This window comes from Xiphophorus maculatus, chromosome 10, assembly GCF_002775205.1.
Source record: "Xiphophorus maculatus strain JP 163 A chromosome 10, X_maculatus-5.0-male, whole genome shotgun sequence".
NCBI classification, from domain to species: Eukaryota; Metazoa; Chordata; class Actinopteri; order Cyprinodontiformes; family Poeciliidae; genus Xiphophorus; species Xiphophorus maculatus.
In genome coordinates this window covers 13,429,850-13,457,310 of record NC_036452.1, presented here as the reverse complement: position 1 = coordinate 13,457,310, position 27,461 = coordinate 13,429,850, and the positions used below count along the sequence as shown (strand labels likewise).

Here is a 27,461-nt window from a genome sequence, read left to right as displayed (position 1 = left end):
TAAAGCCTCCAACATTCCTCTGGCTCCCTCATTATTATAACAGTCGGTCACACTGCTGATTTCAAAGATTGTTCTCTGGAATTATTAATGGCACTAATTACAAATCTTGACAGCAACAACAGTGGAGGAGTGTTTCTGTTAAAAATAAAAGTATGATTCTTTATGATAAAAATTAGGAAAAAAAGTACTTTCCTTCATTTCACAAAAGCACAGATTTCACATTTAATCATAAAAAAGATATTACAAATAGTCCGAAATTGATACTAATCTGAAAAAATCAAAAAGAACTATAAATTTTTGTTCCACTGTTAAAATCGGTAATTTCTTGGTTAGCACTTTTTATTTTCTCTGGCAAAGTACCACCAAGTGAATAGTAGTTTCTAATCACCATCAGTCGAAAACAAACAACAGTAATCAATCTCTATCAGATGGTACAAAAGTGTAAATTTGGCAGCGATATGTCTGAAACATATTTGGGAGAAGAAATGATGGAAGCATTTTAAGAGGAGAGGATGTTCAAGCAACACCAGCTTTTTCCACTTTCTCAGTGTAGTGATTGTTTGCGAGGCGGTGCTTTGATGGTGTTGATCTCTAATCTGGAAACATAACATGCTAGTTACCACGGTGATAGACCCAGGTAAGAAGTGAACAAGCTTCATGATACTGAATATGCCAAAACTGAATCGGAAGTCACCTTTCTACACTGCTTGCTTCCTAGCACGGACGTTCGCAAACATCTGTTGTCTAAAACTGTCTTTATAAACTACACTGGTGAGGTTAAGGTAGCAGTTTGAAGAGAACAAGACAAACCAAGCAATTTTTGGAAGAAAATGGTTCTCTCTGCATTGTGATACCTCTACGGGAATTCAACACGGCATTGCGAGGATTGCACATTTTGTGTAGGAGACGTTTTAAGTGACACATCTCCGACAAAACCAAAACCTGACAGATTTGATTTACGGAGCCAATTATGAGCCAATCCGGTGGGGATGTGGGGAACAAAACTTTTAGTGTCTTTATCAAATTCAAACACCTTACAGAAGTTGAGCTTGAACGCACTTGGAAATTTCCTGCAGATAACTTTAAAGTTGGAGGCTTCTGGAAGCATACTTGTTCCAACTCTTGAAACAACTTGAGGCGGAATGGCACAGCATCCCGATTCTCTGTACGCACACCTGCATCCGTTCCTCATCAGAACATTCAAAGCTCCTGTTTGTCAAAGGTGGCAATTAGTTTTCTAACGCAGAATTAGATTAAAAAAAAAGGGTCACATTTCTCCCAGGTGTAGGAAAGGAAAGTACGACTTGGTAATTTATGGCTGTAGTGTACAGCAGAGACCCTGACACATAAAAAACTCAAGATTAAAAAAAAAAACGTCCACCTGTTTGTTGCTGGAGCAGTTCCAGCTTTTAAAGAGGGCAGGCAATCCAACACTTTTAATGGACAAATTGGACCGACTTATGTAATTTGTAGGTTACATAATTTGTAATTTGACTTCAAGAGAGAAAGTCAGTCTTTTTTGGGGGTGGGGTCAGTTCAGCAGATACAGTATGTTCCCTTCTCAATGCTTGGAGACCTAGCAAATGGCTTTCAGGTAATCACCGGTGCTTAAACACTACACTTACTTTTCTGTCTCCTTTCTGCTTTCACAAACAGGCCACAGGCTGTAAAAATCGCAGCCACTGACCTCCTAATACTTCAGCTCCTCTCAAAAGCCCCCTCTATCCCACCATTAAAATGCCAGGACATGGAATATAAAACAAGTTCATCTTGACAGATGACTTAAAACGTTTTCCACATATAGCCAAACAGTCATCCTGCATATGCAAACAAAAATCAGATCAAAGAGAAACAGCATGACATGTACAAAAATGTGTGCAACCTGAAAACTAATACTGTGCTGAAGACGTTTTTGAGTTAGTTTCAACATCCTTTGGTAGATCACACATCTTGACTGGAAAATATCTGCCAACTTAATTTTGTACAATTTCTCCAAATCCACCAGATTGGGGCGATATCACTTATCCACTGCCCTTTTAAGGTGGTACCTTCCTGGAGATTTAATTCTGATCTCAAAAACATTCCAAAACATTATTTTTCTTCTTGCAAAGCCACCATTTTGTTTTTTTGAATGTATGCTTAGATTGTGATGCTGAAAAATGTAATCCCTCCTAATCTCCAGCTTTCTAGCAGGCTTTGAGCCAATACTGGCCATTCATAAATCCATCTACATGCATGGATAAAAAAAAAAAAAAAGAGTTCCAACTAAGGAAAATATATCTGAGCAAACAATTAGTTTTGTTTAAGTAGAACATAAAAAGTTTTCCCAGAAGGTTGTTGATGGGTTTTTTTAAAAACAAAAAAAGAAAATAATTATTTGTTTAAACTCTACTCCTTCTTCCAGACATAAGGAAAATAAGGGAGACTGTTGTCACATGTAAAAACATGACCAGCACTTGGTTGACCTTTATCAGAATCATTAAAACAGTTAGAAGGTTTGAACTAAAGCCGTGACTAAATAGAGACATTTAGTCACGGCATACATGCATTTTAACCATAATTTGGAAATTATAAAGCAAAGCATGTCAATCGATTGGCTATTTCATTTTTTAATGTTTTTTTTTACAGAGGAAAGATGCCACATTGTATGTGGAAAAAGTTTTGAGATCACCTATCAAGATTACAAAAACTTGGCATTGTAAAAGGGATGTAGGCTTTTGAGAGCCAATGTACCGATGATGACAAATTATACATTCACACATCTTCAAAAACAATCCACCATTCCTGCATATTTAAAAAAAAAAGAGAATACATACAGAAAACCCTCTAAAATTTACAGAATCCCCAAGTTGCACAGCGATTTTAAGTATCAGTTTCATGAGAGTACACAGAAATTGATGAGGTGTCTTCCTTGTGCTGATACAGTCCAACTGATGTGCGAAAAGGCATTTTGATTTCAGAAGTGACGCAGCATACAAAATCCGGTGTCTTGAGTTTAGTTCTTAGCGTCATTGAGATTGATCACAGTATAGTACCACAAAATAGTTCCCCAACCAAATTCATCAAAACCTTTAAGACTCCGAAGTTCACATTTGCTTCTCAAATCAATCCCTTACAAAAACAATTTAAAAAATATTTTACAGCTGACAGATCAATTTAGCAAGGAGGCAAATATAATAAACCCACCTCAGACATAAGAGGCTATGCTTAACTGACATCCTTATAGTAACTGTACACAAAATGATTTAAGAAAAGCAAACTCAGACATGAGCAAAAGTAATAACTCTATCTCTGTAGTGTCTACACCTTCAAACCGCTGGGATTACAAACCTATCCGTTTCATTTCTTCTTTACCTCCACATTCACTGGAACTGACAACACATCCACACAGTCCACTCTCTAATCTTTCCGCCACCTTTTACTTCCTTTTAAAATGGGTGATTTTTCCCTGCTGATTTATCTTCTCCTTAATCATTTAAAACTTGTGAAAAATAATGTACTCTGAGTTGACATCTGGTAAAAATAGCATCAACCAATCCAAACATTTCAAAAAATAGCTGTCAGTCTCCTTGCTATAAAGTGAAAGAAGACTTAATGGGTTTTATTTATAGTGTTGATAAAACTGATCTAACATTAGACTGATCTACAGTGAGTAAAAACCTTCTCGACTCTGACTGTAATCCCCTCCTATGGTGGTCTCCTAAGTTCTGGTTTCGTCTGCATGGCACAGACTTCTGCTCAATCTAGACTCTAATCTCATCATCCTCCTGATCCATGAAGTCGAAATCATCATCCCTGTGTGGCGAACTGTACTTCACACTGTTTGTGTCGCCATCATGGAGGTTGTACTGAGGTTTTTCAGAACCAGAACTGGACACAGAGCAGCTATCCGTGTGGTGGTTGTTCCTTTCTGATTCGCTGATCTCCGGATCGTAGGGATCCGCCATGACCTTCTGCTGGAGCTGGTAATTACTACGAGGTGGTCTTGAAGGTGCCCAGTCCTCTGCGTCGTCATCGTCGATGTGAGGAATGTGGGATGGTGATGCATGCTCCTCACTACCTTTGCCTTCCTCAAAGCCAAGGTCATCCTCTTCCCAGTTTTTCTTCTCCATCACGCTGAGGATATCCCCGAGCATTGAAGGCCCCAAGTCGATGTGGAAGGACATTACGGATTCTGCTTTTTTCATCCCACCTCCTTTTGGCATGGATGGAGGCAGGTCTTTAAGTTCACCGAAGTTCCGTTCGTCAAGCTCGGCGTCCACTGTGGCCATAGCTGCCCCTCCGTTCATCGGCTTATTTTCCACCAGCGTCTTCATAGGACTGGAGGAGACACTTTTTGGCAGCTGGTTGCCTATGTCTGAACTTTCAGCGTTCAGGTAAGGCAGAGATGTGGCAGCAGAAGGCAGAGTTGTAATGTTCTCATACTTGTCTACTCTGTTAACAGACTGGGACCTCTTGCTGCTTCTGAATGTGCGGGACAGAAACCCTGGTTTGGGACCTGGTGAGCCCTCCTTTGTGTGGGACTCCCTTGGAGGTTCCCCTGATCGGGAGCTGAGAAATGAAGTGTCTCCAAAGGCGTCCCCACCTCGTCCAACGTGCATGGTGTGACGGAAGTCCCCCAAAGGAGCGCTGATCATTTCAACTGTCAGGTCAGCTCTTGACCTCCTCTTTGACTGGTTGGAGTTGCCCGTTAACTGCTTGAGAATAGGCATGATGGCAGTCTTTCAGTTGTGATCCAAATCAGTAATTAGGCTTTTAGTTCTTTTTAAAGTTTCTTGAGATTTGTGGGAGGTTATCAAAGCGAGTGTAATTCCAGGTGTTTAGAGTTTGAAGCCATCCTGTTCCTTCAGTTCAGCTCAGTCGAAGGAATCTGTAGAATAAAACAAAACAAATGTTAATGTGAGTGTTCCTAGAAAGACCGAGTAAAAACCTGGCAGGCAACGTGGACATTTTAAGACATGTCAACTCTAATAAAAAAAACAAACTACGAAGTTTAATTTAAACATGCAAGTACTGATAAGCTTCTTAGAGACTAATTTTTAAAGATCAAGCCCCTTTAAGAAGCAAATGAAAATGTTAAACTCCCCATTAATAACATCTCCAGACAACTTTGTTAACCTATCACGTAACTCGTTTGTTTCCTGATGGCTAAACCGAATGGAAACTTTTGCTGCTGTGTCCCAAAAATGAATCCTCACTTGAAGTAGTTCTAAACTGGAAAACATTTTAAATGCAAAAATCTTCAAGGCCGTTATGTAATGGTGAAGGAGGCTGTCTAACTAACTACAAGCACGTTTACCCAACACTTGGGGGAAAAAAGGACACCATTGTAGTGGATTTCCATTCAAATCCGTTCTGTTCCTTTGATACATATTTGTGCCCTATTTCTTGACTGTCTCCTTCTCTTTTTCCATCCACTGCAGTGTCTGCTGTGCTTTAGTTCCCATTTAGGCCCCTGACTGTTACATAACCAGAAAGAGACATTATACTGGGAGCCAGAACAACTCAGGCTTGAAATAATAAAGGAACAGGAGGGAAAAGAAGAGGAGAGAGGGTCTGCACTATTTCTTCAGTGAAGTTCAACTTAAACCACAGACTATTAAGAACAGATCCTCTTCCCTCCACACCAGAGAAAAGAAAATGTGTCAACTTTGTCGTTGACTGAAAGGTGCTACATAAATAAAGTTGCCTTGCCCTGCCGTCGGGATCTTTGGAGGAAAATGTGTTACAAACAGACGCCAAAGTTTGGCATCCAAAATGTGGCATATTTACTATTTGGCAAGTTTTGTCAGTATTTTTGGCTGCCTGCTTTTCATGTGGTTTTATGTGTTTGTTTTTTTTCTCAATATCACCACAGGCAATAGATGTAGCTGCAGTTAGGTATAAGCTTGAGCACATTTCAGAAGAAAATGTACAAATTATGATGTATATCCTTCAACTTCAGTTGTTTCTGATTAACCTAATTTTAACCTCAAAAGATAGAAAATGTGTCTAGTAGCTATGACAATAAAGATTTTTAAGGTGTTAAATATATTCTCTTGATTTTTTACTATCACTGATGATGTGATTTAAACAAAGTGAAATTCAACTTTGGCTCGGGCGTTCGGGAAATCGGGTCTCAGCACCCACTTAATGTGTGAGTCACAAGTCCACAAACTCCATGGATCACTGTAACAAGGGTGTCACTTGTTCAAACCAGACAGCATGAACCATCATTTACAGTGTTTTCAAACTGAGGCTGAAGCCCACACTCTGAGCTTGCTTTTGAATTGCTCCCATGAATGAATAGCTGCTTTACTGAACAATATTCCTAAAGAACATCACTCATGAAATCATTTGCATTTCTGACAAGAACCCATTCAACTGGAAATGCAACTAACACCAGATGGAACAGAGCCGAGTTTGATAAATGACAGAAGTGAGTCCCACTATGTTTTTTTTTTTTGCTCCTCTTAGAAAAGACTTGTAGTTTTTATTTTCTGCATTCAGCAACTTCATTCAGTCTGTTTGTAGTTCTAGCACTAATGGGGAAGACGCACTGACCTCACAGAGGCTGAACAAAGAGCAAATGAAAATCTTTTCTCTCCACTTTGATCGTGAAAGTTATTTGAGTTCAAGCTTGCACCACCCCATAAGAAAACTGAAATGAGCTTATTGTTAGGAAAGCTGTTTAGACAACTGGATGCAAAGCTGTAAGCTTATACTTTAAAGCTGAAAGCACACCAAGCACTCTGAACTGTGGCCCTGTGGTTACATTAAGAGGGTACGATCTGTCTGTGTTAAACCTTTGAAAGGTTCATGCATTCTATGCTAGCTAATTACCGTAGTAGATGTTCAACTAGTGGCTTCTGAATGTGGACAACTCATCCAGCGTTATGTTCCTCGCCACTGCAGAGAGATTTGTATTTCTCTATGGCAACATCAGAGCAGTGTGGAGGTCGCCAATCGGACTTCCTGCCTCTAAGCCGGCCGGAGACAGCAAGAGAAAAAGATTTCATCCCCTGCATGGAGAGATCAGCTCATTTTGATGGATTAACCCTTCCTGGTGGCCTTATGCAGGGCAATGTGACAATCTCCACAGAAGTGGAATGCTTTTGAAGTGATGCGTAACAAGAAGATATTCAATCTCCACATAAAAAATGTCAGTGGCTTCTCAAATATCAAAAAGACCCAAAGCGAACACCTTGGGGTCATGACAGGAAATGGCCAGCTTTTTGCCTTTGGGAGATTCTTGATGTTTGTAGCTTTAAACCTCCCCCCTCTTGGTGGCCTCTTGGCCACTATTGTAGCCCGGATAAAAAGACGAAGTATAGCCTACAGTCATGTCATATTAGCCTTTCAGTAAACTATAAAAGAAAAAGGGTAATTTAAGGTAATGGCAGGTCATGGCTTATTTTTTATTTCAAACTAACATTTAAACAAGCTTTAAACAGCCCTTTTGTATGAAAGAGGATTTGGGGCTCTCCATTTGTTTTAGAAAATTAATCACCACTACAATTAGGGCTGCACAATATGGAAAAAATATTAATATTGTGATATTTATGTTAAATATTGCAAGGGTGAACAATAAAAACAATAAAATGAACAATGTTTGTGATGAACAAATTTGTCCTCACTCGTCTTCTGTGTTTTCCACTGTTATTCATCTTTTTTGAGAGGCTAAGAAAGTCAGCCACAAAAATATACATTGAGTTGAGGCATCAACTGCAGAGTACTTATGAATGCAACTTAAATATAATTGCCAGCATAACCCATGTGTGCAACTTGCATGTCCAACGTAAGCTACATTGCTACTGCAATCGCAATTATGATTTGATGTGCTGTGCAACAATTAAATCTGTACTATGTCATTGGCTGCTTAAACTTGGGAGCAATTTGTATGAGAGAGTTTGATGGGATGCGGAAGTTTTAAATGGTGTCTTTCAAAAGTGTTTGCATCCCTTTTACATTTCAGCACTTTGTTGAATGTATTCCATTTTAATATGGTGGACTGAAACAAAGAAGTGCGTAGTTGTGAAGTGGAAGGAATCCAAAGAATGCATTAATCAAACCATTGCTTTGGCTCTATGTTTAAAGGTCTTTGTCTGACTAGAAGGTGAAACTTCACTGCAGTTCAAAGTATTTTGTGATTCTTAGGTGCTACCTGGACACTTTATCTATGTCTATCTATGTATCCATCAACCTCGATTTAATTCAATTCAGCTTCGCATTATCTTTCTTCTTCCCTGGCAGTTTTGACTACAACTAACCTGTAATTGTAGTCTCTTTATCACTACACAGTTTATTCACTGCTGTCAGAGAGCTTCAATATCTCAGCATCTAAAAATATGGGCATTAAGGGTAGGGTGAGTCAATACAACAGGCCTAATATATTATGGACATGCACAGTCACAAACTTTTAGTTTTTCCTTCAACTTCTGCCTGTTATCAGCATGAGAGCATATTTTCTCAAAGATATTGAAAATGAAATGTTTTGAGTTTCATTCACTTTTCATTGCATGTAGTCCGCAAATCCAAACAGAAAGAAAAACAATGTCTCAGAAATAGCTCACCTAAACCTGAGATTCCAGTTTGACTTCTACAGCCTTTTATTCCTCGTGACTGTAAGTGAAGCGTTGCTGCAGATTCACAAAGCAGACCGTACTGTATTAGTCTGACATGTTTTTGTAAAGGGAAAATATTTCAGAAGACGTGATAAAAATCGTACACTTTATCTGCAAACGACTGCCCCAGTTAATGTGCCACTTGGTGACAAAGCCTTTATATAACAGTGCTCTCACTGCTCCGTGTGACTCAGGCTCCAACTGAGACAAGTGGTGACAGGGCCATAAATGATTAAGAGCATCGTATGTTGCCAGCAGCCTCTGATGTGGGTAGAATGACATCACAACAACCAACACGCTCGACGGCGTTCAGGCTCACACTTGTAATCCCACCGAACACAGACACAACACTGAGCTATCCCCACACCACTTTCTCTCCTTTAGCTGCTCAGCCCAATCACAGCAACGTCGAGTCACATGAAACCAGGAGGCATAAACTGACTGCATCTTACATTTTTAACAGAGACTGAAAAAGTAATATTTAATTTAGGAGGAGGAAGCTTTCAGGAGAAAACTACAGGGAGTCAGGAAAACAAAAAATAAAAATTACATAACAGCACTGAGACTTACCATTTTCTGGCTGGTGCTGATCAATTTGGCCATTTTGCTGTAATGTACATTTGCAGTTCTGACTGGCATCTGCAACTCGTTACAGTTATTTAATATATAACTAAGAAAATGTAGTTATGTATGAGATAACTACTGTCTTTCAGGAGAAGGTTACTTTTAGGTTTGATCAGAAATCACAATCTGTCATTACCTTATGGCCATACTCTATGTAAGGCTATACTTATGGTTATTTATCTACAAGATACATAAGAATAGTCAACAACACAATGAAGGTGGAAACAATACTTAATAGTGTTACAAACTGGGGAGCGGCCGGATTGACTGGGGGTCCTGTCTAGCCAGCTACATTGGCCCAAACCTCAAAACAGTAACTGTTTTACATCAAGAAGAACATTTCGACAGCGCCAGAATTTGCTATCCTTTTTATTAAAACTATTAAAATCCCAGAAATGTTTCAAAGCATGGAAAATGAGATATGCTTTCTACCAACATATTTTAAAAATTATAAACATAAAAACTCCAATTGATTTCATTTTCAACTTCCTAGTCTCTCATCTCTCTCTCTCATTGATTGGTACAATGATATGCAAATGGTCAGACTGCTGACCAAAGTTAGAAATGACACTCCTAATCGATTAATCAGAAGCAGTGCATAACAATGTGAACTTTGTGACTCCAACAAAGAGCATCAGTAAATTTCTTTTGCAGCAGCTTTGTTGGGCCCCTAACCTTTAACCCAAATATTGGATTCCCATGAGGGGGTTGGGACAGGTCCTGGAAGTATCACAGGCACTGGGACACTTAAAAAAGCTTAATCCCAAATAAATAATTGCAGAGAAGACAAAGGCATTTATGTTAAGATATTCAAAATTGCTAGATTACAAAATTGCAATCATTTTGCAGTGACGTTTGCAAAGGAGTGTTAAACCGGAGCTTTATGTTCTTGGGCACATTTTTGCAGTTAAACCACCACCTTTACACCTTTAATCACGCTTTCTAAGAATACAAAAATATTTTCTATTACACCAGAAAATAGTGAAACAATATTTCATTTTTGTAACTGAAGTTCAAATGACTCATTTGACTTGTTTGATATGCTTGAAAATATACTGCTGATTTGTTACTGAAAATTTCTATGGCAAGCTATTCTTGTTCCTTGCCTACTACTCAAGTCAGGAAACCAGTTCTGCCTGATTACCTCCAGTTCTTCCCTGGAAGGCAAACCCTGTATGACAAATGGTAGAGCTATCTTGAGCCGAAACAGGTGAGAATGTTCAGAAAAAGGCAGCACTTGTTTGTCACATAACAAACACTCAGGTATAACCCTTTACCAGGCAGATGTTATTTTATTTTATCCTTCCCTAGAATCAAAGCTATGTTTTAGAACTAAATGAAACTGGAAATAGATTTAAAACAAATAAGAGATATAAATGAATACTAAATAGGACAAACTTAAAAATACAGTAGGAATGAAAACCCAGGTTCCAAATTACAAAAGGTCCGCTGGTAGGAGAACAAAGGGTGCATCATTAAATTTATAAAACCAGTGCAGTATACATTTTCCAATTTCCTACTGCAAACCAGGTGCTGCATTTATTAACATTTAGATGTATGTGTCCAAACATAATATCCATATGCAAAAATAATGGTAAAAATAGTCACTCTTTTTCCTGCAGTGATTAGAGTGTCTAATCACTGCAGGCACTCTGCCTCTCTGCTGGCTAGCAGCTGAACTCATAAACAATTACTGATGTTCATAACACTGAGCAAGCAGCCATAACTAGCACAAAACTTACTCAACATTTGCTTTATTAGAGATTGATAGAAAAATCAGCTTTGATTAAGATATCTTAATCAAAAATTGTTAGTTTCAAAGGCCCAGATCAGTCCTTTGCAAACTCAAAAATCCAATTAAATAATCCATGAATGCTGCGATACAATTAAGAGGTTAACAGCAACTTGGCAACAGTATTTTATAGAACACTTTAAATATACAATCAAAGTATAGACAGCGATGTAGTGTCATTCAAAATGAATGTAATTTCTACAACATATCCAGCAATTTATGTGGTTTATTCAGACTGCAGCATAATGAAAGAGCAAGACTTTCTGCAAATAACAGGAAAGTTAAGTTATTTTAATCTTTATATCACCAGATAAAAATAATTCCTGCTCTAAATGATGCTTACAATTCCAATTTGCAGTCACGCTAGAACAAATCAGAGATCAGTTGGCTGAGAACCTTAAGTGATTAGAAATACAACAAAGATGATTTTTTTTTTAGGAAAATGCAAATAATTAAAAAAAAAACTAAGCAAGCAATGTCAAGTTGTCTTTGAAAAGAAAAATCCTAAAAGAAAACAAAGTGTACTTTAAGTAATATGTCAGTCATTTAAAATGGACAAATGAAAAGCACAATCTACACAGAATTGCAACTTTAATTACTTGAGAAATCCCAGAAATAATTCCACTTTTAAGCAAACTTAAGGGTAGCACAGAGGGCCAAGTTTAACTAAACCTCTCCAGATAGGGACAACATAAAATTACTGTAATGCACACTATTCTAGACAAAAGGGTTTGAATCGGGTAATAAAATCTGCTCAAAACATCTATTCTAGCAAATATCACAACAATCAGAGGTCGAAAGGCCACTAGGATAACACCTCCAGTAGCGAGCTAGTCCGTCCTCCATCTGACATTTAAACAGTTTCAGTTAAACAAGGAGAACAGCGGCAGATTCCAACATTTCATAGTAAAGACTTTAACTGCTTTGAAACATTACAGGCTCGTTGTGAGTGTTTGATTTGTGTGTTAGTGTGTAGTGGATTAGTGTTCAAAGCACCATTGCCACCCAGACAAAGAAACAAAACCACAAATGGATTAACAGTGTTATTTTTAACAGGGCCTGGGCTCTTAACACGTAGAGTAAATGACCCACCTCTCCTAATTTTAACACAAACAACCCTTTCGGCGTCTCTACCAAACAATCCTAACTGCATTCCTTCAATCCATTTAGGTGTTTGCTAGAGATATTGTAATTTTAGTCTTTCAAATTTTTATATTCGGGGGTAAAGGACAACCCTCTGAACACTTCCTTTGTGTTGCCAGCCAAGCTGACCTTTTATGAAGCTGTTACTCCTGCATGGCTGGACCGAGCACTGGGTGGGCTACCACACTGTGCTGGAGACACAGGATTTTTGGCTACAAAAAACAAACAGATAAAGTTTTTATCGCTGTTTTCCCACAACATGTCTAAGAAAATATCTATGGGTAAAAAAATACACATCGTCTTTTTCAAAAATCCCAAATAAGGATTAGAAGTTGAGAGGCTTTTTTACTTGTGGGTCAGTATTCGGGATTTTTCTAACACAGATGTTAGCACTGAAAGTACTCAACGGGGCAGCAAAGAGAGGCAAGATTCACTAAATAAAGCCAGCACACTGACAGACGTTCTTTCACTGGGTCCCACATGAAATATATCCAACCCTCATTACAGCTACAGTGGATGGATTGTACTCAACTCTGTGTGTGCACAGGAGTGTACTTGTATAATCATCAAAATCCTTCCACTCAGTCGAGGACAAACCGACCAGTTTCACGCTTGGTACCAGGAGCCAGGATAAGAGCCAAGTGGTTAAATAAATCGTCCAATAGCTTTTGGACAATGCAACAAAGCTGAATTTCTACAGAGGATTGTAGCTTGAAAGAGACAAATTACATAATGCATTGTCGAAGCAAGAATACCAGAGTCACAGTTGGCTTGCGCTGTAGTACAGTTTGTAGATTTAATTTAGCTACAACAATGGCTACTGTTTCCCTAGAGACAAAAGTCACCAAGAAAGAGACTTTACAGAAATAAAATATGACCCAAAAGATAAGTGATGGGAAGTATGCAAAAGAAGAGCACACACAGCAAGTTTGGTAAAGATCTGCAGGAGGCCTGTCAGTGCGACTGGATGATAAGTGACTGGGTCAACATCTCAACGGCTTCTAGCCTTTTTATCAGCAGCCTCCCCACTGAAGTTAAAACACACAACCACAGCTATAAAAGGCCTCAAGCAGAAAGGCTCGACCAAAATACTGTGTTAATAAACCCCCATGGTGTTAACTTTAATGACACAGACAGAAACCAACAAAACACTCACTGACAATAAAGAGGCTTTGGTAAGGGAAGTCAATTTCCCCCTTTACCAATTCATAGCCCTGTATGGTACCCTACCCTTGTTTCCTTTCTCCCCACTTCCATTTTGTCCCATTAAACAAACCATTACACACCCATCTACTAAAACCATTGCGTTTCAGTTTATAAACTTCTGAATAGTCAGCCAGTTCATGACTAATACACAAAAATACTAAAATTCTCTTCACCGTCAACATGAAGAATACATTATTTTACAATGAATAAAGGGAAAATTCACTTCACTTTTCTTTAGGGAAAAAGTTATATTGATTATGCTTTGAAATTAACATAGGAATCTGAAAGTGTGTCTTGTTTACCACTTTGGGTTGCATTTCAATGTCAATCCTTGGGGTTAGAATCAATGACATCCAACACTTCAGCCAACCAATCATGGACAATAGAAAGACTCTGAGATGGTTTGCACCTCTATTTTGTTCCCCACACACTGCAATTTAATCCCTTCGTACTTGGACTGTGATCCTGCGAATAAAAAGTTCCACATTAATGTGCTCATACCATTGTAAAGCAATTTAAATTTCCTTAAAATCAAGAATGTTTATAAACTATGGACAAAAATAACTTGAAAAGCATACATTTTAAATTATGCATGTCTATTAAAAATAGTCTACATGTTTTTTTGTTGTTGTTGTTTTATTACTAAGTGACCTTTGGCAGATACTGTTCAGTGAAGTCAGATACAATTATCTTACAGTGAACTATCAGTACATTAAAGAAAATTACTTTTAAGAATGGTTTGTCAAGGAGGGTACAGAATGTCTCTAACAAGGCAGTTATGAAGTGAGTCATGGTCAGAACAAAACGTCCGGATTCAGATTGTGCTGTGTATTTGAACTCTGGTGACAAGATATTTGGTCAGTTTGATAGACTTGTATTGTTTTTTGTTTGTCAGCACATTAAATAGATTTCAGTGACCATGATGCCTCTAGTCAAGGTCGTCATCATGATAGTGCAGCACTATTTTGTGAGAAATGTGAGTTAATTAATACCATAGCAATACTCAACAATAATGTTACAATTGCTGAATAGCACCTAATCTTGTGCAGCCTTAACCAGCACTCCAACAGAGAGCATTCAAGTTTACAAAAATGGCCATATCTGACAAGTCCCCAGCCTAAAGATTGAGGTCTAAACACTGCTCTTATTCTGAAAAGCAAATTGTCAGTATAATTGCAATGTTACATCCTTTATTTACATCCCGTGTAGTCCTGTGGACACACATGCTGTGAGCAAGCATGTATTTAAGTTGTTCTGAATGCCAATCTTAATGAATGTTCCTTCAAGCAACCAAAAGGAAATCTCATCTCAGATGCTCGGCTCAGTGGGAAACAGCTGATCGGTGTAATAATTTAATGAGCTATAAATGAACACTGCAGTTAGGTTCATTAAAAGCCAAAATAAGCTCTACAAGTGGTGATTTAACCATTTCAGTGAGGAAAAATAAAAACAATAACACATCCCAGTATGAACCTCTGATTTCTTAAAACCCAAGATAATAAAAAAAGCCCAGATTTATTAAACAGTCAAAAAAGGACTTTAAAAAATGCTATGTTTTCAAACAACTCCAGGAATTTTTCATTTATTTAAGTTTTAAAAGTCTGTTTTCCATTTCTGCCTAGTAAAGGATTTCCCCCTCTTGCTTAAGAGTGTTCTGTTCTGTTTCATAATTGGCTTTAATTATTTATAATTCAAATGTTTTTAATTAGTGGCAGGCCTGGACTACATGAAGGCCAATTTAGCTGAGAGCACTTACTAAGGAGTCCTGCAGAATGAGGTTTGGTTTGACCAAAATATTATCTTGATTGGCCATATGTCGCTTCAAACCCATTATCCATAACTGAGCACTATTAGTGCCCTTGCAGATGTGCAAGACAATAATGCCATACAGAGTCATGCATCCCCAAGGGACCATGAAAGCTGGTGTTTTAGCAGTGCTCAGATAACAAACCAGGTGGCTCTTTGATCTTATTTTCTGAAGCTGTGGCATCTTTAATTTCTATGAATAAAAATGAAAAATTGTCCCACGGTACTGACAACCTTAGTTTGCTTTTCTTTTATTTCTAATCATATGTGGTAAACAACCAGACATTTTAAATTACTTCAGTGTTCATAACACAACCAATAGCACAGATGATCAAGAATCAGATTAGTCACAGCACTTGAATGAACTGAGACTTTTTTTTCCCGAATCTGAACTACATGGGTTCCAGCTCTGTGGTTTCACCACCTTACACCTTCGGTTTTAAAAGTAGATGTGTCTGCCCACAGGCCACACCTTAATAACCAAGTGAGGTTGGCCTCTTGTAACTTTGGGACATCCGGGGGAATCTCACTTCAGATTTGCAAAGTGTACACATTCAAAAGAAACTTAAAGTTTGCTAAAGGCTTAAGCACACACCTTAGATGAGGGACACAGAAAAACTGCACCTTGCACAGCCTTCAATTGAGTCACAGTAAGGAACTTCTTCTAAGACCATATCAACCAGGAAGCATCAACCAATCAAAAGAGGTCATTTGCACACATATTCAGTTCTGGGCATGTTAGAGACCAATTATTTTAACATGCATATTTTCCAGCTTTGGGAGGAAGTCAGAGTACTCCGAGTAAAACCCAAGCCTGAAAGTGGAAAACCTGCAGACTCCATGCAGAAAAACACAAGAATCGTTTTAATGCATGGTACCAGTGCAATAAACGCCAACATGCAGCCCTTAGAAAATATGTTCTTTTTTAACTAAACACAGTCTGCTGATATGCTGTGTATATTCAAGGTTTTTTACAAACCCATCTTATTTCCCAGGATAAAGGCAGTTTCACTCAGAGTTATGACATAATAAACATTCATCACTAAACCTTTTGATAATTAATTGTGGATTATTTTAATTAAAAGAGAATACAGTGATTAACCTTCATGAGCTTGGATTTAGTCTCCTAGAGGAGAGACTCCAAAACGGCTTCATTTAAACACATTTATGAAATGACTTGAAATGGCAGAAAAGCATCTTCCTTAGGAATGATGAATGTTTTGAAATAGATGCTACATTTTGTCTGGACTAATTTCATTTGCTGGCAGAGTAAAATTTAGCAGGCCATTTAAAGTGGAGCGGTGGTGAAAAGCAAGGGATAGTTTTGGCTACAGACTTTGGTAAAAAAAAAATAAATAAAATAAATTACCATAGTTTTGTCACATTGTATATATAGTTAAGCAAGAATTTTGCCAATAATTAAAATATTTTTGGAGACAGACAGATAGCTAGATTCAATCATATCCGTATTTATGAGATTCAGCAGTTCATCACTGAACTGTACTATTTTCAAAGAAGGAAGTGTTTAAACTATGTGCAAATCATTGCGGTCTGTATTTGTGTACATGTGACACAGCAAGTCACTCCTTTGGGAAACCCAGCTGCTAAAGGGAGGAAATTATGTAATTTTTTTATTTTTATTTTTTATCTTGACATGTTATAATGTTACTTCCTCATTAAAAACATCTCTGGAATGTTGCCTTGAATCATTCATGCATGTTTGAGAAATCCTTGAATCTCCCTTGGCAAAGTTATTCAGGGATGCCTAAACACTTGCTCCCACAAAGCGCCAAATATTTTTTACAAAGCTCCAGTCTCCATACAGCTTCCACTTGACTAACGGCAGCAGCAATTAGCAAACTCCTGATGGAACCGTGCGCCTGTTTGTATGATTAGTGGAGCAAGGGACCAATTTTAAGGTGTCAAACTGAAGTCAAATTGCTTTTAAGCCATGTTTGATTGAAACTATAACAGTTACTCAACTGAGCTATAAAATGGCACCATGTGCCTGGAAAATACGCACCCCCCGTTTAAGAGTCACGCAAAAAAAGCTTTTAAGACAAAACAAAAATCACCTCGCGTTTCACATGCAGTATAATTAAACCCTTCTTTAAAACTTGAGGATTTGTTGGCTGTAAGAGAAAATTTCCAAATCCTAAGCTTTCCTCTGAATCCCAACTTGATTATGTTCAGCAGCTCTCTGATGTCTCATTAGTTACAGCTTATAATATATTTTTTTCTTGTATTAAAGACATTTGAGATACCACTTTGATCCAGCTTTTATTTTCCAGAAAGCTGTGAGCATTCATTGTAATTAATCTAGCAGACTAAATTCACTGGCTGAGATGAGTGTTTAAAGTCCATCAACAGTCATACTTGCAGTGCAATGCACATGTTCAAAGGTTGGCACAAGATAAGTGGAGATACACACCCTTGTAGTTCCAGTTAAAAAAGAAAAAAGAAAGAAAAAATCTCAAACAAAAATCACAAGGAACAAGAACGAAGAAAAAAAAAAAAGAACAAACCCTTCTGACACACCCAACACGCACATGTGAACAGGATATCAAAACAATGCACATGCACACACATTCATGAAAGATGAGGGTAAAAGGTGAAACCCTTGATTCACGTCCATTAAAACAGAACAACAAAGGCGATCTTTATCTGTTAAGGTATTGTGATTTCACCTCAGTCCATTCACAGAACAGCGCTGCTGACCTGAATATATCCTGCAGAGGCTCAGGGAGGAAGATATGTGAGCCTTTACTCATATAGACTCAATGTTTCTCACTGGATTATTAAACTGTAATATAATAGTACCTCTTAGTACAGAGACTATGGTACCTCTGGAACAAACGTCTGGTATGATTTTGTCACTGAGCTGGCTCACAGATTATCACAGTTACACAAACAGTCCTCCTTTGTCTTTGAGAAAACAGCCACCAAGTTTTTTGTTCACATGATGTCAATAAACATTGTGAGTTCATTGGGGAAAAGGCAGAGACTGGTTACCGGATCAAGATGTACCAACAGATATATTTTTGAAAATGGCTAAAAACTTTGGTCATACTGTTCGTATAGTCCTTTTAATGAGATGCTAAATAAGTGTCAGAGCAAGAAAGTAACCCATCATGAAGAAAACATATAATCATAATTTTTTTTGGACAATGTTGAAAATACACTTATTTTGCCTCCATGTTTTTTTTTTATAGCATATCATTCATACTTGAAGGATTGAGTTGCTTTAAATAAGAAATACCCCAGACATCTTTTGTTTAGGTATTTACTTAAAATTTAATAAAATGGCGGAACTTCAAATTATTCATGGAAAATCAGTCTATTGGTTGACGTTTTCCATGGAGCATATAAAATATTTCAAAGATAATAAAGCTATCTAGGCACAATGTTACCTGCTATTGGCTGATGTTTGTAAAGCAGCCAAACGTAAGAGTACCTTTAATTTTCTCTGAAGCTCATTGGCTGTACCCCGCAGATCAGAGATGAGAAAGATGCTATCTAAATGCATATAAAAGTATATTTAGTGTTTGAACTATGAAAGCCATCAGTTTTAAGCATTAGATGGGGTCTCATATTTGGGGATTTTAGCTATATGCAGACAGTCATGGTCTCTCACCTCTGCGAATACCAAGGTTCTTAAGTATAGTGTAATGTAACAATATTTTGAAAATAAAATTCAGCTCCTACATATTCAGTTATTTATGATTATTTGCTTCTGGCCAACCATGTTTCAACAGAACAGCTAATTCTGAAAATCACGCTTTTGATCCACATCGGTCTTACAATTCAAAGTGTTCCCAAATAGATTTAGTGTAAATCCTGTCAAAATAAGATTTATTCTGTTTATTGCTTTTTTGACTTAATATTCTCAAACCAGACTGGCGACCTGTCCAAGGTGTACCCCGCCACTCGCCCGGAACGTTAGCTGGAGATAGGCACCAGAACCCCCCAACCCTAGTGGGGACAAGGGTGTACAGAAAATGGATGGATCAATGGATATTCTCAAACTTTGAGGCTCTTCTAATCCACCTGTAAACATGCTGCACAGTCTAGTCATCCAGTCAAAGCCTGAGGAGATGTCTATATGACTGAGTGGATTAAGGGACTTACTACAGCTGTATAATGATAGTGTATAACGAGATCAGAATTATTAAAGATCTTGTTGATGTCAGTACTTTGACTTTTAGGCTTTCTTTCTGACCTCAGCAGCAACAAATTCAGCAGTTATCTTTTCTAACTGATTTTTTAAAGCTGATAAATTGCTCAGCTTTAAGCATCTGATAAGATGCTTTACATAGAAATCTCACAATTTAGAAAAAGAAAAAAGTCTCCTTTGAGAGTTTTTAGTATGTTTTGTAGCTACGGCAATGTCTCACAAAAATGTAGTGCTATAAAGGCTAGATCTGAGAATAAAAATGCAATTTAAGATGTTTTCTTTCAACTTCTCAAAACACTTTCGAGACTTAAAAAAAAATCTATCCTTGAGTTGGAGCAAAATGATTTAAAATAGTCTCTTGGAAACTCAAGAAACTATGGAATGTAGCAGTGGGAGGTTTGCTAAATTGTTTCTCCTCAAAAGGACTTGGTGAGTAATACTTAACTGCAAAATGTTAAAGAATGAGCCCCAACCCACTGACATTTTTCCTTCCCTCCATGCCATTACCACATGACTGAATGCTCCTTACAAATTCAAAATACCAGAATGAAATAGGCGTTTAAAAGTGTGCTTCTGTGATTTTGCAATACTAAGGGCTTTCAACAAATGAAATACAGACAGGTGTGTCTCCAGATGATTGGCACTGTTGTCATCAGATGCTTTAGAGATTTCAAAGCAGCTTGTGCTGAAACAGCCGTTTACATCAGACTAGGCGGCCATCCGGACCGGTTCAACTGCATGTTAAAACACTGAAAGCGATGATGACTGAAGAAAGTGACGCCAACAAACACGTTGCACAATTCAATCAGGTACTTCTATATACAAACCACTGTGAAGGAGGAGCTAGTTGGTATATTAGAGACAGAAAAACATCCTAATGTTTAGCATTGTAACATTCCTGTTTAACAGGTTACTGTCTTCTGTCTTATTAGCAACCAAAACCGGCAAGGACTAGAGGACTGAATGTCAAGTCAAGTTCTTACAGAGAGGGAAAATGAACTTGACCCTTGAGAACAGATTTAAAGTAGTTATGTGTAATGACAGTATGAAGAAACTCCAAGAAATGGCTCAGGTTGCTCTTTAGCGTGTCCAGGCAAAGCAAGTTTAGGCAGCAACAACCAACTAACACAAGTGAGACACTACAAGGCAATGACTTGTGAGGGTTACCATGAGAAATATTTGTGTGTAGGGAACTTCCAGATTAATCAATGGCTGTCACTTCCTCTTTTATAGTCATTGACTTCAGGACATCTGGATTCAGATTTTTTTTTTTCCTAAGTCACTCGCACTTGAAGACATTGACCTTGTGCTGTTCAGAGACAATTTAGACATCCTAAGAAGCTTTTGTTTTAGTTGGTGAACTGAATCCTGTAACAGATAGAAAACAAGAGCTCAACTTTTTAAAAATCATACTATAATCTATGCCTGGGCAGAACTGCTGTCACAAAGGGTTCTACAAAGTTTTGAAACATTATAATTGCATTTCTTTTTCACCGTTTCAAGTCTTTTTATAAAGATGACAGAAAAACTGGCCGAATGAAAAGGAAAATTCTCACTCCAGGGACTCTTGCCGGGAACCAAGTTGGTTTTTCTGAGGTAATTATTACCCTTCTATATATACCAGAGTATAGATTGACTAGCTGGGTAGAAATTTACCTCAGAAAAAGATTGAGAGGAAACATAGGTGGCAAATTTGGAAAAACACAGAGCACAACCACCCTATTTCCCACATTGTTAGCCCACCAAAATCACATCAGATAAAGTACTCGGTCTGATGTATGGGTTCACCATTGCTATCAAACAATAACCTTGAAACAACATTGTTAAGATATTTCTCCCTGGTGTACCATAAGGAGTTTGATAGTGGTGGCATTTAAAGAGTTTGCAGTTAAAATTTGTTTGAAAATGATCCCTGGGATGCTGTTTTTAAAAGTGGCAGGTAGCAACAAACGCTTGTGTGTGTTTGCATGCAGCTGGGAGGCAGTTTGATTGAAGACCGGTTACAGGTCTGTGTCCCCTGTGACCTACACCTAAATGCAGTGAAAAGTATTCTCCTGCATTTTATAAGAGAGATACATTAGTATGACACTTGACGAAACTAAAATAGATTCTTTTCATTTTACCTGTCCAACTGAAAAGCTCATGTTGAAACAACCTGGCTTATTTCCAAATTAGACTGAAGCAAATGGAATGAATTGTATCAAACAAATTAAAGAGCTAAAGGAGAATGGGACTAAAACTTTGAAATGATTTAATAGTTACAAAAAAAACATGTAATGGAAAGTAGTACTTAAAATTTTGAGTGCAATTAGATTTCTTTAGGTCAAGAAAAGATACGAGAAAAAGACAAATAAGCTGTGCCATTTTTTAGCCGCTTATCAATAAGAAGTAGCATTTTTTCATTTACCAGGAAAATCTAAAGTGCTTTTTTGGAACACCTGAAATGAGTTGAATTTTTAAAAAATTCAGTTATCAGTTCAGGTTTAGACTGCTTTTCATTTCTCTTCCACACTTTTAATCATTGAGGGCCGAGGCACGTTTGCAGCTGTCTGTTGAAAACCAGCATTTCAGGCTTTTAAAATGTTTATTTGCTGATGCACAAATGAAAGCAACCACAATCCTGTGACACCTTAACAGATAATCTACAAATGAGATAATGCTGTGTGTGTAAAGTTCATGCTGCTTTTGGTCACTTCTCTGCGATTCTTTTATTAAATATTTCTCACAATCATCTAACTGTGAAATAATTAAAGTTCAGTTTTACAGAGTAAACATGAAAAGGATCACAGATCTATTAGTAGAACAGAGGATTTTAATCCCGAATCCTGCCGTCTTTTGCCTCCTATCACCCCAGAACGAGGATAACAATGAAGTGTGGATCAGTAAAATCCATTTACAGTTTCTTAAAGGTACATCACTCATTGGACTTTGTAGTGGCACTACCTTAGACAATGTAGTAGATGTGAAAAAGTCATTGGTTATAGTTCTATTGTTGGAAATCACAGCTTTTAAACAAAAACAATAAGATCACATTATACATTTCTGTTTAAGTTTTTATATCGTCATATTAGGACATTTTTTACAGTTTTACTAAAGAATGAAAATCACATACCAGCCAACACTTTTTGGAATCAGTGACACAATTTATTTGTCACACATTATCCACAAGAAGCCACTTAAGTATCTGCGATGTATTTAAACAAATTCACAGCGTGCAACTTCACAGAGCGCATGAGAAACTGCCTGAAGTTATGGTTTCCATGAATCTTTGCATGAGCCCAGTACTGTCTGTCTCCAACCCCCACTGCAACACACCTTCTCCTAATATAAAACTGCAGTGACCTCAGTGCAGCGCAGTCAGAGTTGGGAAGGTGGCCAACTTGCTCACAGCAGCAACATCCTCCCCAAGCAAACTCGAACAGCCTTGGCAGCAAAAAAGAAGCTACAGTCAGAGATGACACACAGCCGTAGTTCCCCCCGTTCTCTCCTATGACACAACAGATTTTATTGGAGAGACATCTGCCTGCCAGCTGAAAAGAGGCCATAATGTAAGGTAGCTGAAAAAGACCTGGAGTGTGTGCAGTAATGCAGAGACAGGAAGGATGATCCCTGGTTTCTGGTTTTTATGACAGAGTTGTTATTTCTGGATAATAAATGATTCATCAAACAAAGTGAACACTACTGACTGACCTGAGGGCTGTTGTTAAGGCGTGGTTAAACATTTGTATGTAAGAGGAAGTCAGAGGAGTTGTGCATGGCCCATTAGTTTATATGTCCAGTTGCCCATGGAGACAATTTAACCATGAACAGAGAGAGGTAGCGACTGGTGAAAAGACGGCAATAACGACACACAGCAGTGTTAAGTAGTTCTGGACTTTACGGTTAGTCTACACTGCTTTTAACAACAAGAGGTACTTTGAGTTTATGTGTACTATAGTGTTGTCTATGAAAACATTTTGCAGCTCATCAGACAAAATGACCAAAGACAAACACAAAGAAACTCGCTTATGGTCCAGGGGTTTAAAAAAGGTAGACTCCCAGAGACTTTACAGTCCTCTGCTGTCTCACAAACCAGCCGACGAGTAATAATGTTACATAACTTTCAGTGAGGGGAAACTGATGCTCAGGGAATACATCTGTCCCAACTATGATTAAATCATATCCTGTCCTGGAGCTGGAAATAGTTTTTGGGACAAAAATTCCAAGGTATGTGGCCCAGTTTCAACTATTTATTAAATAAGATGGTTATTAGTCATATAGAACATATTTATCTACATGTTTGTGGACTTGTCCTTCAACTAAGGGTTCCAAATGTGAAATACATTTGGAACCTACATTTATTATGTAATGTACTTATTCATTCAATCTGCTTGTTGTGTGTCTGAGCTTGGATCAAAATCTGACAATTACTTGACTTCCAGTTTACATTATATTATAATGTATACATTATTTCTTTTTGGCAGGTATAAAAATCTCCTGGTTTTATATTTTTGAGCAAAAATACATTTGATGTTTATTGCATCAACATTGTCCATACTAAAGTTCAAGTGTTTAGTATGGACAACATTTTACCTTTTTGCTCTCTATAGTTAGGAGAGCTGTAGCAACCCATTCAGTGATCTAATTAATGAGACTACCTGCCAAGATAGCTAGCCTTGAACCTGCTGCTTAACAAATATGGCAAAGACTTCTTGTAGATATAAATAATTAGTGCCTTCCTTCAACCAGCTGACCAGCAGTGTGCAGCAGCCGGTTGGGAGTGGGTGGTTAACTTATTTGACAAATTAACTCGTGTTTTTTTTGTTTGTTTGTTTTTTAGCCCAGGCAAAGTCCATATTTCACCAGATGTCAATATTTTAGTATTTTTAGACATCCAAATTTACTAATATTGTATAGATGGAATGTCTTTCTGTTTCAAGGGAAAATACACAAACGTGACCTTTTGGGTTGAATAAAGGGGCCATTGCCAGTGAGTAATTTAATCTAATCACAAAAAGCTGCTTCAGAGTTAATGCCATCAAAAATCTGAAATCAGACAAATTTTGGTGACTTTGGTGAAAGCTTCAGAATATCTTAGTACAATGCTCTAATTGTTTTGAAAGACAACTTTAAAAAAAAATGACAACATATCTTGCTCTGCCCTAAACAGCTTTTTTACTGATTTACTGATTTCTCAGCCCATCACATGCCTATTTCAACATCCTCATCCCAATTCAAATTGACATGGAGATGGTCCAAAGTGGGATTGTCCAGACTTTTATTCCTATTTGAAGCAAAACAGCTGTGAGTAAAATATGAGCTTTAGATGTTTCGCAATTTTGAAACAAATTCCCTTTTTTAAAAAAAACTAAAACTCATAAATAATGTCTCTAAATACAGAGAATAACAAATTGGTAACATAAACAAAGGTTTTACTAACCTGAGCAAAAAACGTTTGAGCTACATGATTTTAGCATAATTAAAAAGTTATTTAACGCTCTTTTAGATTAAATTGCTTATTTTGACATCAAAACCTCCTGAAGGTTTACCTAGTGCACCACTGGTGTGTTTGGCAATCTGTCCTGTGTGAATTAAAGTTCTCTCACTCTCAGGCACCTTTGGTCAAGAGGAGCCCAAGAGGAGCTGAAAAGTTTACTTGTACTACTTGTACCTTGGACAAGTTTATTGTCCCTTCCCAAGCGAGGCAGTATGCCAAAGCTAATCAGAAAAGCAATGCCACATTTCAGAAGAGATAACCTCTAAGAAACGAAAACAAAAGTTGTTTGGGTGAAGAATGTACAATATTATGTCCACACACAGAATGAAATACTTGTTAAGTTTCGCGTAAAACCAATGAATAACAAATGCCCACAAAAAGTAAATTAAATGTGAAGACGTTTTTTTAATAGATACCAAACTTTTATCAGCCAGATTGGTGATGAAGGACAGAGAGGTCGCCAGAGGGGCTCATTGTTTGGTCCTCCATATGGGACCAACATGATCCCGATGAGAATGCCAGGCGCTGATTGTCCACAGGGAACATTTGAGATTCAAATGAGATGCAGATCTCAGACCCGTGGGTTTTAGTTCAACCTCCGTTCCTAACTTTAAGCTTTGCAAAAAAGGGCACGAAACCAAGAGTGGGCCACCAAACCAAGTCATTACAAAGCAGCACTCTCCCCACACAAAGCAAAATTAGAAAGGTTAGTGCGCAGTCAGCTTCTAAAACATGAGCTACACATTATGGAAAGTTACCTTTCTCCTTCAGCTTCCAGGCGTACAAAAAGTACAAGGCAGTATTCCCTTTCAACTTTCCGTAAACACGAACTAAAACTGCGAGCAGTAAGTTGTCAGAAGTCTCGTTTAGTTTCCTCAGAGGAGAAAAGACGCCAGAGTTGTGTCAGGGTTACGGTCCCCTCTGTGTGTGCGTGTGTGAACGTGTGTTTGCTCCAACGTCCGTTTACTCCGCATCTGCGAAGCACACAAAGCGGCCTCCTCTCCCCTCAAAGAGCACCACCCCCCCGCTAAGATTTAAAGGCACAGCGTCCTATTTAGCCACAATACATAACAATAGATCAACTTCAACTTGGTGGGTGATGGGGCTCCTAATTTAAATATAGTGCCTGTCTACTTATCTCAGGGCAAGAATAAAACTTCTATTCGTCCCACTCCATTATATCATGTTAGCATCTTAGAAATGCCACAACACAAACATATACAACCAAATAACTGCTACATGTTGTACAAAAGAGCCTGGATCTGGATGGACTAATGTTGAATGGCTCTACACTTGGTGTGTCATAGCTGCAGAAGAAAATGTTTCTTCCGCAGCTTAGATATGGGAACAATAACAGCTGTTAGTACAAGTTAATAAACAAATCTGGTTATCAAGAATGTTTGGCAAAAATAGCCATTATTAAAAAAAAATCAAGTCCCATTTGTAGTCTTCTAAAAGGGGACACAGCAAACATATGGAAGACGATGCTCTGCTTTTTGCCTACATGCTTTGTGTTAAAGAAAACCACATCACAATAAAAAGTGGTGGTGGCAGCATCATGCTTTGGGGAGACGTTTCTTCAACAGGGTCAGAGAAACCGGTCAGACCTAATGGAAATGGAGCTAAAATCCTTCAAGGGAATGCCATCAAACCCTTCAAAGGGTTAAGGGCATGAATATGTTTTTAAGCACACTATGCTTCATCAGGTGTAAGTTGTTTTTTTGTTGTTGTTGTTATTCTAGCTGTATTTAAAGCGGGCTGCCACAGTAAGTGTAGGAGACATAATGTCATGAAGTCTCCAGTTATTTTGGAGAGTTCACAGATTGCGTTGTAGAAATGCCTATTGTTTTTCTTTGGTTTGTTTGTTGTATTTTTTACTCTAAGCAATCATTTACCATCGAGTGTGTAAAAAATATTAAGACCCTTTTTTTAAACAGCATGTGTTTGAGTGGTTAAAACAACCATCTGGTCGTCAGGTGTGAACCTTAACCCGAACTTTACTGTTCGCCATCTGTCTCTCAGATTTTTCCCATATGTTAATATTATTATAGATCTTATAAATGATGAGCCAATTAGTGGCAACAAGTTTAATGAGATTCTCTGCATCTTGGTGCGTTTCCGCTAGAACAGAACTTTGATGGTCCCTTTCCGTGAAGCAGTCTTTTTTCCTTTATTGCTTCCTTGTGTGGTTTTTGTACCCAGTGCTTTGCTTATTGCCTGGGATTCTACAATAAAAAAATACACAAAGTATATTTTTGTCTAATGGAAACCCCTCAGATTAGGTCACACTGTTACTACACAAGAAATTGCTCCATGTAACAGTTTTTGTAATTTATATCACAAATCTGAGCTGCCTCGAATCCCTTAATGACCCTTTTTTTGGTGTAAACTACCTTCAAATTGCAGGGAAAGTGGGCGAGAGGGTTCATTCCAAAAACCTGGAAATAATTCTAGCATAATGTACATTTATTGCATAAACAATTTATACTGCTGACAAACAGTACATTAGAAAGGACAGTGGGAGGGAACTCCTTTTACACAAATTACTATCCTTTCACCAACTACCAGTATATCCTCTTCAAATCCCTAACCCACCCTGAGTGAAACTGACAAATGAGGCAATTTAATTCATGGCTT

General features: G+C 37.9%; 1 protein-coding gene across 1 annotated transcript; it reads right to left on the bottom strand.

Moving 5' to 3' along the window:
- Positions 1 to 244: 244 nt before the first annotated feature.
- cdc42ep4 (CDC42 effector protein 4) lies at positions 245 to 25,788 on the bottom strand. Its single transcript, XM_023341297.1, has 2 exons — positions 25,583 to 25,788; positions 245 to 4,870 (listed from the first exon to the last, which is right to left on the bottom strand). The coding sequence occupies exon 2, from the start codon at positions 4,710 to 4,712 to the stop codon at positions 3,744 to 3,746; it is 969 nt and encodes a 322-aa protein (XP_023197065.1). The 5' UTR covers positions 4,713 to 4,870; positions 25,583 to 25,788; the 3' UTR covers positions 245 to 3,743.
- Positions 25,789 to 27,461: the final 1,673 nt, after the last annotated feature.

Coding starts and splice junctions, on each gene's coding strand:
- cdc42ep4 (XM_023341297.1), bottom strand. CDS start 4,712: ATGCCTATTCTCAAGCAGTTAACGGGCAACTCCAACCAGTCAAAGAGG.